This window comes from Hypanus sabinus, chromosome 9 (assembly GCF_030144855.1).
Source record: "Hypanus sabinus isolate sHypSab1 chromosome 9, sHypSab1.hap1, whole genome shotgun sequence".
In the NCBI taxonomy this organism is placed as follows: Eukaryota; Metazoa; Chordata; class Chondrichthyes; order Myliobatiformes; family Dasyatidae; genus Hypanus; species Hypanus sabinus.
In genome coordinates this window covers 115,073,834-115,090,617 of record NC_082714.1, presented here as the reverse complement: position 1 = coordinate 115,090,617, position 16,784 = coordinate 115,073,834, and the positions used below count along the sequence as shown (strand labels likewise).

At 40.1% G+C, this 16,784-nt stretch overlaps 1 protein-coding gene across 1 annotated transcript in view; it reads left to right on the top strand.

Moving 5' to 3' along the window:
• Positions 1–284: 284 nt before the first annotated feature.
• The window catches only part of znfx1 (zinc finger, NFX1-type containing 1), a 56,889-nt gene continuing 40,389 nt past the window's right edge, over positions 285–16,784 (top strand). Inside the window, exons 1-2 of the mRNA XM_059980458.1 lie at positions 285–517; positions 15,552–15,672. Of these exons, the coding sequence (XP_059836441.1) occupies positions 15,567–15,672 (106 nt within the window). The 5' untranslated portion in view covers positions 285–517; positions 15,552–15,566. The remainder of the gene's footprint in view (positions 518–15,551; positions 15,673–16,784) is intronic.

The following is a 16,784-nucleotide window of genomic DNA, read 5'->3' as shown; positions in this document are numbered from 1 at the left end:
TGGGTCTTCAGACTAAGGTACCTCCTTTGTATTTTTTAAATTTTCAATTATAACATTGAGAAATAGATTAACTGCACTATTACGGTTCTCGGTATTTTGTTTTTCTGGTCAACCGCTTATTTTAAGGCAAGCTGCATTTTCTTTTACCCGGATGAAACCAGCGATTCGGCATCAGCCGCTGCGGAGACGGGATCCGCCTTTAGCTAAACGGTCGCCCTATGATTTCAGCCGATCATGCGATTGGCTTTCAGATCCGGTCGCCGCTCTGCTTCTCCATACCAGAAACCAAATCGAGGAATGAAAACCGAAAGTGACGATAATGGGGGCGGTGATGAATCAGTGCCACTTTATAAAAGGAGGGGACTGTGCGGCTGATCAGACATAGCAAGAAGACCTTTATGACTAATCTGGCCGACAGGCAGTAGACGAAGAGATCCGTTTACTGGCATTTTGATCATTTTATTTTAGTGCTGTCGCAATCGCTAGGCGAAGCAGGAGTGAGGTGGACAAAAACAAGGTGAGCGTTACAGTAACCAATAAGACGGGCGGAGATGAGTGTTGTCTCGTTGTAGATTAATTCATGTTCGGGGTCATGAATAGGTGAATGGAACGAAGGGGAATGAATGTGTTTCGCGTTCCTGTCAGCGACAAGCTCCCCAAGCATGAATAACTCAGAATAGTCAACTCTGGGCAAAGTTATTCCGGAAGTAAAGTGCGCAAACAGAACGCGGAAGTATGTTTATTATTGTAACGAAGTAACTGCAGTGAAAGACTTCTTAACACCAGGGGAATTGCTGGGAAAATGCTTCCTGTGCCCCTTCCCCTATAAAGGTGACCGAATTGCGCTGTCTTCGCGAATATGTAACGCGAGTTGCGTCCTCGTCCAGGTTCTGCCGAAGATGATGTCACGAAGTGGGTGGAGATTGGTGACCCATTTTTATTTCCCAAATGCTGATCCATTATATACTATTTCTCGGTATTTTAATCGGATTTTCCAAAACAGCCTTGTGCAGAAAACAAAAATTGCGTTGACTTGATTCAGTACCCACTCACTCAAAACAGGAGGGAGGTATGCCTGGCCACCGTGATAATCCTTAGTGAAATACATTTTCACGCAAACAGGCGTGGGAATATCATTGCCCACATTCTTGTTTCAGTGTGAAACAAGAGGGGGACCTTTGTTGTTCAGATCTTTTCTATTGACATTCAATCCCATGGCCTAACTTTTTGAACACATTGACAAAATACCGAATGAGCCAATAAATAAATAAGGCCACCTTTACGTGAGTATGGAAATAAACGCTCGCTTCCTGTTTTGCAGGATGTAATTTTACCGATAATCCGGTGTTTGTTTTCGAAACTGTTTTGGTTTTGAAATAACCATTTTCCAACAAATGTGACACCGTGAATTTGCTTTGATAACATTGGGTATGGAGGCTCATTAAAAGTTACGTTGTTTGTTTATCGTAATTGCTGCAAAATGGGAGGAGACCGATCGTAAACTGCAGCGATCCGTTGGCTTGTATACAGTATTTGTTTTTTTCCTCATGCGGGGGTAAAGTAGCTGACCAGTTGGTGCTGTGGTTGAAATGTTGTGCACGTCTAGTTGTGTGTGTGTAGTAATCGTCTCCATGGTAAAATCACCACTTCTCCCATGGATGCTTTCAGAACGATGTGAAAATGATGTCATTGCACCATTGAATTACTGCACCGTCACGTTATTTTTCAAGTAGTTTCCTTGCTCTACCTTACAATATTCTGGGGATGCATGTCTTTTGCCAAAACTATGAGAGCTGGTGCCATTTTCTGATGTTCTGTATGTGTTTGCCCGCAGATATATAAAGTATAAACTGACGATGTTGATTGTGTGACCTCTTTATCTATCATTCACTCCCTCAGTGAAGGTCAGATCATCCTTATGGGCATTACATGTTTTGTCCTATCAGGGAGGACAGTAAAGACAATGTTTAAGTGCATTTTAATGTAAATTTAACTGTGCAGTAACGCAAAAAAAAAACCCGTTTCAGCTTATTGGGACCATTTATACCCCCGCATTTCCGGTGAGTTCTAAGACTTTATCGTGCTGAAAGTAGGAGTCGATCTACTGAAGGTCTTGCTATCTTTTCTTTCAGTTAGTCCTGACGAAGGGTCTCGGCCCAAAACGACGACTGTACTTCTCCCTATAGATGCTGCCTGGCCTGCTGTGTTCCACCAACATTTTGTATGTGTGTGGCTTGAATTTCCAGCATCTGCAGATTTCCTCGTGTTTGCGTATTAACTCTCAGTAGTTTTAACAAAACCTTTAAGAAGGCTGCTTCAATGTTGGCTCGGTTGCGTGCTGCTGACCACGACAGATACACAGTACTCTGGAAGAATGAATTGCTCAGAGTAAAAATAAGGATGACTTCATTCAGTAGATAGATTGTTCCCAAAGATTGTTACGTTAGTATTACAATTGCATAGATATACAAATACCAGAGGCGAAGTAAGAAAGAATAAAAAAAAAGTTACCTCCAGAAGGAGGGGGTAATCACATCCCTGCTACAGGTTGACTCATATACCGCTCTTTTGGAGCAGCGCAGTTGTCTTAGTCGATTACTAAAAGTGCTGCTCAGTTCAGCCAAGGTGGCATGCAGAGGATGAAAAACATTGTCCAGAATTTTCCGTAGGGCCCTTTGTTCTATCTCAGCCTCCAGTGTGTCCAGCTTGACTCCTACAACAGAGCCACCCTTTCTAATCGGTTTATCGAGCCCCTCCCAATGGCTAATGGTTCTGGTTCCACTAACACGCCAAATGTGTGTGAGAGTAGAATTACTTTGGGGTTTCAATTACTGAATTAAAATATTGTATAAAACTATCAGCTTTAATATTTATTAAGACCTAAGAACAAACTTATCAATTCTAACAATATAAAAGTTTATTAGGTTTTCTAGGGCTGCTATATTCATCACATGAATCGTTATTTGCATTAAATCTGAAGGCAGCTGCATGTAAGTTTGCCTCTTGGGAAGCACATTTATATTTATCTTTCTGTTAGGAATAATTAGCTAAAATATCTGAGATTGGCAACTTGACAGTTGAGTGAAAAGTGCAGACCAATTTGATAATTATCTTAGATAAAATGTGAGACAAAAATACCGTTTCACTCTTACTGTTGAGTAAGAATAAAGGAAAATTAGGTTTGGAGTGATTAAGTGGTAATGATGCAATTCTTGTTTTGGAAATCCATTCTTATGATGTCTGTATCACATGACAAGAACACAACATGTTTTTTTGTGTCTGTGATGTTTTGAAAGAGGTATAGGTGCTTAGTTTTATGATACAGAGCAAATTGTATTCTGTTTTACAAAGACATCTACTGACATATATTACTTACTTTACTGTATTGTCACCAAACAATTGATACTGGAGCGTACAATCATCACAGCGATATTTGTTTCTGCACTTCGTGCTCCCTGAAGGTACAAATCAAAGTAAATATAATAAAAATTTAAATTATAAATCATAATTAGAAAATAGAAAAGGGAAAGTAAGGTAGTGCAAGTCAGGTCCGGATATTTGGAAGGTACGGCCTAGATCCAGGTCAGGATCCATTCAGCAGTCTTATCACAGTTGGAAAGAAGCTGTTCCCAAATCTGGCTGTACAAATCTTCAAGCTCCTGAACCTTCTCCCGGAGGGAAGAGGGACAAAAAATGTGTTGGCTGGGTGGGTCATGTCCTTGATTATCCTGGCAGCACTACTCCGACAGCGTGAGATGTAAAGTGATCCCAAGGATGGAAGATTGGTTTGTGTGATGTGCTGGGCTATATTCACGATCTTCTGCAGCTTCTTCTGGTCTTGGACAGGACAACTTCCATACCAGGTTGTGATGCACCCTAGAAGAATGCTTTCTACAGTGCATCTATAAAAATTAGTGAGGGTTTTAGGGGACAGGCCAAATTTCTTCAGCTTTCTCAGGAAGTAAAGGCGCTGGTGGGCCTTCTTGGCAGTGGACTCTGCTTGGTTAGACCAAGTCAGGTCATTTGTGATATTCACCCTGAGGAACTTAAAGCTTTTGACCTGTTCCACCTGTGCACCACTGATGTAGATGGGGTCGTGCGGTCCGCTACTCCTTCTGAAGTCAACAACGAGTTCCTTCATCTTGTTGATGTTGAGGGATAGGTTATTGTCTTCGCACCATGCCACTAGGTTCTTAATTTCCTCTCTGTAATCAGACTTATCATTATCCAAGATATGGTCTACAATTGTGGTGTCATCAGCAAACTTATATATTGAGTTCGATGGAAACTTGGCTACACAATTATGGGTGTACAGTGAGTACAGCAGGGGGCTGAGTACACAGCCTTGTGGGGCACCGGTGCTCAGAGTGATTGTAGAGGAGAGCTTGGCCACTATTTTTACAGCCTGGGTCCTGTCTGTGAGGAAGTTGAAGATCCAGCTGCAGATCTGAGTGCTCAGACCCAGGTCCCGGAGCTTAGGAATCAGTTTATTTGGAATGATGGCATTAAAGGCGGAGCTGTAGTCAATGAAAAGGAACCTTACATATGCGTCTTTATTAAGTACTACATTTGAAGGAGGATTTGAGTGTAAAATGTGACCACTTTAATTTTCCTTCTTAAGATCTCAGAGAAATTGTAACAAATATTTATTGCCTTGTGGGCAGGAATTTTCCCAGCAACATCACATCACCGTTCATGTTAAGTTCACACAACTTAAGAAACAGTATGTTGGATTGGTGGTAAAGAAAATGTTAATTGTGCCATGTGTGCAAACTATCATTATAAAAAAATAAAAATGATATATCATAAATGTACTATTCACCTTATAATCTCTTAATTAGTCTCTGGCATTAGTTAAACTACACCCCAGTGCTGTTACAGCATTGCAACAAGTCTCAGTTGCCCCATGTTGTTCGCTGTTCTATGAAGTTGCCACGTAAATGCATCAATACATAGCATTTATGTATTCTACTTTATCCTATTAATGGGAAGCTTGCCTTAGATATTTTGAAGCAAGGAATTGTAATTAGCACTTATATCAGGCTCTGTGTAGTTATTTTAGTTACTGCCAGTTATGCCACTGGCACTTATGGCAGCAGTGAAGGTTACCCATCTGTCTGTCCTTAGTCATCTTCTCTGTTGTGCCCCAGGTGTGGTTCAAGGTCATCGTTTCTCTATCTTTGGTATGGCACCAAGTTGCCTTTGGTCTCCCCATTTCCTCCATCCTTCAGGGGTTCTGTGAGTGCTGACAATGTTGGAGTTGGCCTCTCTTCTCATCACATACCCAACCTATCTGCCGCATTTCCTCATGATTTTGTCCATGTCCTCTTGGTGACACTGAATAAGGGTGATGAACTTAGAACATGGAGTTATGATGCTATGGCCTTCAAAAGGTTTTGGCTATTGCAAGGGCAGGATTGGCTGCTTGATGTTCCAGGGTTTAGATCAGCCCTTCTCAATCTTTTTGCCCTGCAGGAATCCTTGAAATAATTTTCAGGTCTCGGAACCCCTGCGTAAAAACTATTGCAGGACATTTGCAGCTCATGGTACATTAGCGTGATCAGTATATTGTACGTATAGTTATCCAAAATAATTATCAATGCTTGAATTTGGAGAATGAACTTTTGCAAACCTTTCCTGGGAAAAATACAGGTAGTTAAGTTTAGCTTAACTTTCTTGAAATTAATCTCTTTCCTTTCTGTTCATAAATTTAAAAAACTCATAAGGCAAACATAATACATTTCTGTTAAATAACTGGCTTAAGCCAAAATAGTATTTAATTTTTCTGAAGGTAGGCTTCCTAGATTTAATTTAAATAAAGATTGTAATTTGATTTTATTTAATGTTGTTTACAACATGAACATTTATTGACAAAGTTGAATAGTAAAGTTAATAAAAACTATAAGCTACAGCAATATGAATAAAAATATTGCCTAAGACACAATTTTATACAAGACATTGAAAAAACATTTACTTACTAAATGAGACACATGGGTTAAATATAAAAAAAGAAAGGCATAATAAATAACTAAATGAGAAAACTGCAAAAATTAAAACTTCACAATACAATTCACTTTTCACCTGCACAATCCACCTTTTGCAATGTTTACAACAACAGCAAAGTGGCAGGCCAACAGCTGAGTTGTGTGTAAGAATTCCTTCTTAAAATGAAAATTTCCCTCCAATGTTCTACTACACTGATGGCTTGTTTGATCCTATAAGTCAGTGCATAAGGGGAAGTTGGGCGAGGTAACTCGATAGGGAGAGGCTGACATTACAGCCCAAGTTGGGTGAGTCCATTCAATGCTTGGAAAGTGCACTTCATGTTCCTCATCAGCCTCTTCTCCATCAATACAGCGTCTACCAACTATCAGCCTACTGTCCTCCCCTCCATGCAATACAGCGCTCACCATTTGTCAACGGCCTCCCCTATCTCCCATCAAAAACTGGGAATGGACTCAATTAAATAAGCACGGTCCTACTGTGTACTGCCATACTGGGCTGAGAGACTTCTAACGAGATAGTTAGCTGGATTGCTTGGTCACAGCCCACCACTCTGAGTGCTAGCATTGCGAGTTGCGTGGTTCAAAAACTGATGTTACTTAGATGTTACACGATCTCTCACAGAACCCTTAGCAATCTCTTGTGGAACCTTGGTTGACAAACCCTGGTTTAGATGTTTGAAAAGTGATGGAAGTAAAAGAGATGTGGGGAAGCGGCATTGCTAATCAGCAATAATAGCACAGCTTCAGAAAGGGAGAATATCATGGAAGGAATATCTACTGAATCATTGTGGGTTGGAAGTCAGAAACAGGAGGGTGCATTCAACCTATTAAGAGTAGTTTACAGCCATCCCACCACCCCACTCTGCCCAGCAACAGGGAAACTGAAGAGCAAGTAAGTGGGCAGATTTTGTAAAGGTCAAAAATAACAGTTGTTATCATGGGTGGTTTCAGCTTCCCTAATATTGATTGATACCTTCTTAGTGCAAAAGATTTGGATGGGGCACAGTTTGTTAGATGTGTCAGGAAGGATTTCTGACACATTATGTACACAGCCCCACTGCACCTTGTACTAAATAATTAATTTGGTCAGATGACAGATCTCTCAGGATGAACATTTCAGAGATAGTGACAATAACTACTTAACATTTAGCATAGCCATAATCAAGGATGGGAGCAGACTGTATGGGCAAGTATTTAATTGGGGGAAGGCAGATTATGCAGGTATGAGGCAGGAACTTAGGAGTGCAAATTGGGAGCAGATATCCTCAGGGAAATGCACAGTGGAAATATGGAAGTTGTTTAGGGAGCACTTGCATGAGGTTCTGGATAAATTTGTCCCATCTGAGATAGGAAAAAGATGGCAGGGTGAAAGAACTATGGTTGACAAGAGAGGTGGAACATATAGTTAAGAGGAAGAAGGAAGCGTACATGAGGATTAGGAAGAAAAATGAGAGAGCACTTCAAGGTTATGAATTATTCTGGGAAGAGCATAAGGATGGATTTAGGAGAGCTGGAAGGGGGCATGAGAATGACTTGGCAAGTAGGATTAAACAAAACTCCAGGGTCTACATGTATGTGAAGAGCAGTAGGATAATTAGATAGTTGGTAGGGTCACTTAGGAATAATAGGCAAAACATTTGCCTGGAGTTGGAGGAGGCTCTTGATGAATACTTTGCTTCAGTGTTCACATTGAGGGGGACCTTTATGATTGAGGTCAGCATAAAACAGATGAATGAGCTGGAGCATATTGAGGTTTAAAAAAAAAAGGCAGTGTTGAAGCTTTTGGAAAACTATAGTATAGATGACACCTGATGGGTTACTACAGGAAGTGAGGAAAGAGATTGCTAGGGCATTGAAGATGACCTTTGCATTCTCACTTTCCACAGGAGTAGTATCTGAGGATTGGAGATGGCAAATATTGTTCCTTTGTTCAAGAAAGGTAATAGACCAGTGAGCCCTATGTCAGTGGTAGGCAAACTCATGGAGAGGATTCTTAGGGGTGAGTATTTGGAGAAGTATAGACTTATTAGGAATAGTCAGTATGGCTCTGTGAGGGGTAGGTTGTGTCTCACAAGCCTGATAGGCTTTTTCAAGTAAGTGAAAAATACCAAGTTGAAGAAGGTAGATCAATGAATGTGGTTTATATTGACTTTAGTAAGCCAATTGGACAAGATTGAAGGCTCGTCTGGAAAGTCATCAGGGTTGGGATCCATGGAAACTTGGCAGCGTCGATACAAAATTGGCTTGCACATAGAAGCTAGAAGGTGATAGTAAATGGAGTATACTCTGCGTGGAGTTTGGTGATGTGGTGCTAACGTGGGGATCTGTTTTGAGAACCCTGGTGTTTGTGATTTTAATAAATGACTTGGATGAGGAAGTGGAAGGGTGGGTTAGTATGTTTGTACATGACTCAAAGGTTGGTAGTGTTATAGATAGTCTAGCAGGTTATTGCAGGTTACAACAGGACAGAGAGCAGAGCTGGGCTGAGAAGTGGCAGACGGAATTCAGTCAAGAAAAGTATGAAGTGATACACTTTGGAAGGTCGAACTCGAATGCAGATTCAAAGATAATGGAAAGATTTTTAGCAGAGTGGAGGGACAGAGGGATCTTGGGGTCCAAGTCCACTGGTCCTTCAAAGTTGTCACCAAGTTGATAGTGTGAATAAGGAAGCATTAGTTTGTAGGCTTTCATTATTTGGGGACTGAGTTCAAGAGCCATAAGGTAATGTTGCAGCTGTATAAAACTTTGTTTAGAGTATTGTGTTCTTGGAGTATTGTGTTCCGTTCTGTTCAGCTTACTTTAGGAAGGATGCTGAAGTGTTAGTGAGAGTGTGGGGGAGATTTACTATGATGAGAAGTGACTAATGGAGATGTATAAGATTATAAGAAGCATAGATAGAGTGGAGCCCCACTCAGCCACTTTGTCGGTCATAAGGAAGGCAAATACAATGTCAGCTTTCATTGCTAGGGGAGTAAAATATAAAAGCAAGGATGTAATACTGAGGCTTTATAAGGCATTGGTCAGACCACATTTAGAGTTTTGGACCCCTTATCTAATAAAGAATCTTCTGGCATTAGAGAGGGTCCAGAGGAGTTTCACAAGAATGATTTCAGGAATGAAAGAGTTAATGTATGAGGAGCGTTTGACAGTTCTAGACCTGCACTTGCTGGAGTTTGGAAAGGGGGTGGGGATCTCAATGAAACCTATTGAAAGTTAAAAAGCTTAGGAAGAGTGAATGTAAATGTTGTGTATTTAAGTAATATTTGAGTAATATTGTAAATATGCTGTTTGATTATGCATTCTTTGTTTAAATAATTCATAAAGGTTATATATGAAATAAGGGAATTGCATACATCTTTACTCTACCACGTGCATCTCGCTGACAGTAAAAACTAAGTTGGACTCCCATTTCAGACTCTGTTTTTTCTTTTAAATTAGTTTGATGTTTTGGAGTTACAAAACATAACCATGGAGAAGTTTCCTGTAGTGGAGTGTCTAGGTCCAGAGTGCGCAGCCTCTGAATACAAGGACATCAATTTAGTACAGATTGAGGATTGTTAGCCAGAGGGTGGTGAATCTGGAAATCATTGGCACCAGTGACCGTGGAGGCTTACTTAAAGAGAATACATAAAGCAGAGGTAGATAGGTTCTTGTTAGCAGAAGCATTAAAGGTTACTGGGAGGAGTCAGAATGAGGTTTAGAGGGATAATAATTAAACAGCGGTGCAAATTTGATGTCCCAAAGAGCTTGGTTCTGCCCCAATGTCTTAGGGTCTTAAGGTTGTATGACAGCCAGTGGAAATCCTTTTTCCAGTGCAGTAATGACCGATATCAGAAGTCATCTGTTTAGGGTGAGTGGAGCAAAGTGTAATAGTGATGGCAGAGGTGGGCTGTTTACACAGAGAGTGGTAAAGACCTGGAACCTGCTGTTTCAATAGGTTTCAGTAGGTACATTTAATGTCCGAGAAATGTATAATTTTGCTGTGGGAAGTGGTGTTCGAGATTGATACAATAGGGACATTTAAGAGGCTTTCAGATAGGCGCATGGATGAAAGAAAAGTAGATAGTTATATGAAGGGTATATTGATTGCGAGTATTTTAAACCATTGTAAGATGAAGGGTCTATACTGTGCTGTACAAGTTCTGTGTTCTATAGGAGTCCGCTGTAGATGATGCTTTCAAATTGTAGCATTTGGATAATCTTCATGTCCTTTTTCAGGGATCGATTTTATTTGCCATATATATTTACATGTACTAGGAATTTGTTGTGCTTTGGTGTCGCATGCAACAAAAAATAACTATTCAACATTTATGAAGAATTATATAAAATAATGCTGGAAGTATGCATATGGTATAAATAAATAAATAAACAGCAGCATGTATTTACAATGTAGACAGAATTATAAAATGTTTAGTTACAGTGCAGTGCAGTTACTGCGATAACTCTGGGGAAGAGGTGGAAGCTAACTAGAATAGTTGATCAGATTAATTTAAGTAAAAATGCTGATGGAACTCAGTAAGCCAGGCAACATCTATGGAAAAGAGTAAACAGTTGACGTTTTGGGCCAAAACCCTTCATCAGATTAACTGCCCGGGGGAGGAAGCTTTTAAGGTGGTGTGAAGTTTTTGGGAAAACCAGTTTGTCCTGTTCCTCTGAAATCAATTGTCCGACCATGTGGTGAAGTAGTATTCTGGTAGTGAATTAATCAAGTCAGTGACATTTGTGGTAAAATCATGTTGACTCCATGAATTCTGGTCAAACAAAGAGGAAAAATACATCCTATTTTTAATTACTAATGAATGACATGTCCAGCAAGCGATTATGTCTAGCTGTCGAAAAGTGGCAGGGTAGCATTGTGTAATGAAATAACACTAGCCATTATAGAGAATGGATGTTTGATTGAAGTACCAGAGGTCAGCCAGTGCTTCTGCAACCTAGGGTGGAATTTTTGTTAGTTTTTTTTTTATTTTTATTTTTTTCTCAGCTCAGTTCGAAACCTGAGGTACAGGCATAGCCAAGCATGCTCATTTCTCAATTGCTAGGAACTTTCAGACTATTCTAGTGGTGTGCTGAAGAGTTACATAACTATTCCTGTGTAGGCATAATTGTTTAATGCTTTGTGTAGTGACTTTGGGATGATACCAATTGCAGATACTACTATTAGGGCAATGGATATACTCTGTTCATGTTCCATAGTCTTTCAATTTCCTCTTTTAGTTCAGCCCTTTTCTGGTGTTCTTCACATTGATTTCTATATGTGTGTGTTTGGAATGTCTACGTCTATTTAATAAGTTCTTCTTGCTTGTTTATCTTGTAATATTATATCCAGATGGTTATCATGGATAGTCCTATTTTTAACAATGGATCAGTCATAATATGATTTGTGGGACTCTGACTCTAAAACTGGATCGGGCTTGTATTTATGGTGAGCTATGGTGTTTTTTATAAGAATATTATTATTATTATTATCATCATCATTATCATCACATGTACCAAGATACAGTGAATAGTTTGTTTGTGTACAGTTTGTTTCGTTACACAGTGCATTGAGTAAAACAAAATAGAACAATAATCGAACAGAATAACATGTAACAGCTACTAAGAAATTACAATGCATCCCCCGCTTTGCGAATGTTCACTTCACACCGCTTGGCTTTTACAAAAGACCTAGATTAGTAACCTGTTTTTGCATTACAAAGAGGATTTTCACTTTAACGGAAAATTTTCCCATATAAATTAATGGTTCTTCACTTTACGCCATTTCGGCTTAAGAAAGGTTTCATAGGAACGCTCTTCCTTTGTAAGGGGGGGGAGCAAAAGATGCATGATCATGATGAGATAGATTGTGGGGTCAGGAGTCCAATTTATTGTACTGAAGAACTACAAACTAATCTTGCAGCAGCAGGGCAAAAGCTGTTGTTGAACCTGGTGGTTTGTGCTTTTGGGTTTTTGTATCCTCTGCCCAGTGGAAGAGGCGAGAAGAGAGAGTGGGTCTTTGATTAATAGGCTGCTTTACTGAGGCACTGAGAAGTATTGACAAGTTCCAATGAGGGGAGGCTGGTTGCTGAGCGATGCTGAACTGTGTCCACAGCTTCATGGTTTCTTGTGGTCACGTGGAGAACTGTTGCCATGCCAAGCCATTATGCCTCCAGATAGGATATTTTCTTTGGTGCAACAATAAAAATTGATGAGGATCGATGGGGACAAGCCAAATTTCTTTAGACTTTTGTGGTATTAGAGGTGTTCAGGTGTGGGCTAGACATATATCACTATGTCAAATATAAACTAGCATACACAAAGTGCTGGAGGAACTTAGACAGTCAGTCTGCATTTGTGGAGGGGGATTAACGGTTACCAGTTCAGGCCAAGACCCCTCATCATGACTGGAAAGAAAGAGGACATTTTGTGGGAAGGAGGGAGATGCTCGAACTAGTAGGCAAAGACAGTAGACCATAAAACAAAGGGGAGGAGCTGGGGAAGCAAATGTCATCAGTTTGGAGACTACTAAGACAGAACATGAAGTGTTGCTCCGCTAGTCTGCATCTGGCCTCAGCGTGGCAGTAGAGAAGGCTGTGGATACACATGTCACTGTAGGAATGTGAAGTGGAATTAAAGTAGATGGCCATTGAGGGATCCTGGCTGTTTGTTGAAGCAATTTCCCCCAAACTGTGTCAGGTTTTGGTTGTCTTTATCCTGATGGCATCAATATTCCACTAACTTTTCACTTCTGTTTTCCCCACGCCTTTTGTTTTCCCTGATATCTCTGGCCTCTTTACCCCTTCTTTTTCCTCTCCCTTGCCCTTCCAACCTGCCCATCACCCACACTTTCCTCTGTCATGTTTCCACCTGCTTTATTCCATGGTCGACTGTCCCCTATATTTACTTATCAAGAATTTCAATGTACTGCTGCCGTAATGTTAACAAGTTACACAACATGCCAGATCTGATTCTGATTTCTATCAAATTTCATTTTCTTCAGCCCTTTGCCTCTTCCCCTTATCGCCTTCCAGATTATCAAATCATTCCCACTTCCCCCGCCACCTTCACCATCACCCCATCTTTCCTCTTGCACCTGGATTCACGTATCACCTGAAATCTCTGCTTCTCCCCCGTGCCTCCCCCCACCTATTCTGGCTTTTGCCCTTTCTTTTCAATCGTTTTGAAGTGTCTTGGCTCTAAATGTTCATTTTCCTCCGTTGATCTGCTAAGTTCCTCCTGCGTTTAGTGTGTGTTGCTCTAAATTTCCAGCATCTGCAGTTTCTCTTTTTTCACCAAGCACGTAGTATTCAGAGGCCAATCTTACAGAACTGTGTAAAAGTCTTAGGTACACACATAATATATATATTATATATATAGCTAGTTTGCCTATGACTTTTGCGCAGCACTGTATTTGTCAATGTGGAGCAGAGAGCGAGTTTGTAAATCTGGCACGAGTGAAGGGTGGAATGCCGTGGGAGCGGTGTGGCAGAGGAGGAGTGCCAGGGAGGGGAGGGGTGGCGCAGGTGCAGATACACTCAGCCCTAGGACACCAGGCAAGATCATTTGAAACAGTTGGATTATTGATCTTTCTTCCTTCCCTCTCACTTCCCCATTTCTCAACCATGTTTACCTTCTCCTAGCCCCCTTCCCATTCTCAGTCCACAATAGAGACCCATGTCAGAATAAGGTTTATCATCATTCACATGTCACGAAATTTGTTTTTTTTTTGCAGTGGCAGTTCTGTATAATACATAAAATAACTACAGTATTGTTCAAAAGTCATCGACACCCTATCTATATACAGTATATGCCTAAGATTTCTGCACAGAACTGTAAATGTCCCATAGCTGTCCAGACTAGATACTAAATTTGGAAGATTAGTTTGTAATCCTGTAAAAACCATCCCTTCAGGTATGGAAAACTCTGAGCTTTATGTAATTCTGCATTAATGTTTACAGCACTGTGCATTCGATATATAATCAGGTGACAGTGACACTTTGCAACTTTGCTTAAACTTAAACAAAAGCTAATAGCTATTAATTTATCATTGAAACTTGTCCTTGCACCAGGCAACATCTTTGCACACCCATTCAGTGAGGAATGTGCATCTAGGTATTTGCAGACTTCACATGCCAAATAGTATGATGTTTATGGATAATATTTTTCATATTATTAGGGTCTAGCTGATTATTTGTAGGGATGTGAAGTACAACATGTTGCTTAGCTGATTTCATATACGTAATCTTGAACAATTGTCTGGTATTCCACCCAGCATTCCCATTAATGTGAAAATGATCCACAATGAGAAAATAATTCTTGTGCTTTTAATTGTTTTACAGGGAATCTCTATTTCTCTTAAATTGAGAAGAGATTGTATGCTGGCTCTAGAACCGGAATTAGAATCAGGTTTATTATCACTGCCATGAAATTTGTATGTCATGAAATTTGTTGTTCTGTCACACCAGTACAGTATGACATATATAGAAAAATACTAAACAATGAAAGTTTCCAAAAAAAGGAATAGCAAAGTGATTTCTGTTGGATCATGGACGGTTTAGAAATCTGATGGTAGACACCAAGCTTTGAGTGTGGATCTTCAGGTTCTTGGGTTTATTTGTTTAGGAATTTATTATTTTTTAATTTGCTGAGCTATTTATAAGAGTACATGAAGAAAATGTGCAGGGAATGATGATAACATACTTCTCTAAGTAAATCATTTGAAAATGTTGCTAGAGAAAGGAATGACATTCTGTGTACCAGCAATGAAAGGATTCTCTAATCTCAGAATCACATTATTGCCAGTCAGTGACACTCACCAGCATTGATTGTGATTTGGTGCCAAGCATAAAGCACAGGGTGTACCACAACACAATAGAACCAGCAATTTACAAGACAATATTGCAAACAGCCATAAACAATCAACAAGTACTAGAATGGTCATATGCTTAAACATCAACAGTCAAATTTATATAAATGTAAACAGATACTTTTAATCAAATTCACAATCAAATCTGGGGATCTAGAGTCATCATTGAAATACCACATCATAAGGTATTTCCAATGAATTATGGATTTGGTTATTTTAACAGACCATCCTTGTGTAATCCCAGTTTCTAAACTCTTCACTGTTAGAATGGTTAACACGTGGAGTAACAGAATATCTAATTTTCCTAGGATTCATTTCCTGGGGAATTCAGTCAGGGGCCATTGCTGATACTGTTATGTTTGGAGAGAGCAGAGAATTTGGGCATGTTTTTAATTGTTAGTAAGTGTCCTTTGAGATCTGCTGATGTCTGTGTGCACATAATTTGGGTAGAGACCCGGTTGGATTTGCCTCTGGTATCAATTCAATCAAATAGATTGCTATTACTTGAAATCTATGTTCTGCTAACAACGGTTGCTTGAACAAACTTCAAGGACAGAAGACAAGAACAAAGTAGAGGAAGCATTATGAAACATGTTTTTTTACTGCCTTTTAGACATTAAACCTTGCACTAGGTTTTCTTGGAAAGCTCTACTTGTTGCTGGTAAAGTAAATGACATGTAATGGCTTGATGTCCTTCACAGAGCGAGCCATTTCAAATGGATCCAGGCTATAGGTTGCGGGGCCGAGAAGGTGAAGTGGAGAATCCATTCAGGAGAACAGCCACAGCAGAGCAGTCAAGACGAAATCCTAGAAGAGGGGATGGTAAGAGATTTCTTTTTGAAGATTACTGACTGTTCTTTAAGTCTGTATTGTAGATCTAGTTTTCTTTGTCTTTTACAATGTTCTTTTCTTCTTCCTCTCTTTATGCCTTTCTGAAGTATTCACCATTTACCAAGGTAGAAAGGCAGGTAAGTGACCTGCTTCCAAGCCTTAATGATTGCTGCTTGAAGCTGGATTGATAGAGAGGAATGGTGAGACCCTGGGATAGGAGGATCAGCTTGGGAGTGATACAGGACCTCAGGGAGACAGCAGGACAGTGGGATTAGATTGGGACTGATGTATACAGTGTGGAGAAAGTTAGTCTTAGAACTGCTGGATCTGCTGCTAGGTTTGGAGGTCAATGATTCAAGGGTACATTGTTTTATCACCATTCCTGTGGTTAGATGGTGGTCACGCAAGAGCATTAAAAGAATGAAAGATGAGAGGATTCCTACCGAGAGTCTGTTTCCGGTGGATGGAGTGTCAGCAGTTAGGCTGAAGCATAGGGGGTTGACATTTACAGCTGTGGTGAGGCAGAATTTTTTCACTGAGAGTTATCAGCCTCCAGAATTCTCCACATTGGAGATTCTCAGGCATAGCATTTTCATCACATTGATAGATAGATTTTGAGCTGTATGAGAGTTTGAGGTTATTCCAATTTGACATACAAATGGAGAAGATCTCCCGGAATCCTGTGACATGGAGGAGTAGGTTTCAGTCATTGACTGACCTACACTTAGGCTCCTTGTTCTGGTTATTCTGTTTCTAAATGATATTCTGCAACTTAACTTCGAACTCTTGCATCCAATAAAAAGACTTCATGCATAATGCCTCCTCTAGTAACAACTAAGATGGGGAACCAGCTTTGTTAGAGTATTGCATCACAGTATTTAATTTCACAATGTATGTTCAAGGCACAGGTTTCAGCTAAATACAGTTGGCCCTCCTTATCCGCGGGGGATTGGTTCAGAGACCACGGCTGCTCAAGTCCCTTATTTAACCTGAATCAGTGAGCTCATCTTTAGGACCCAGTGGAACCCCAGACTTTATTTAACATCTTCAGAGCGGTGGGCATTCGGACCCGGTGTAGCTCTGAATCTGCAGTGATTCTGTTC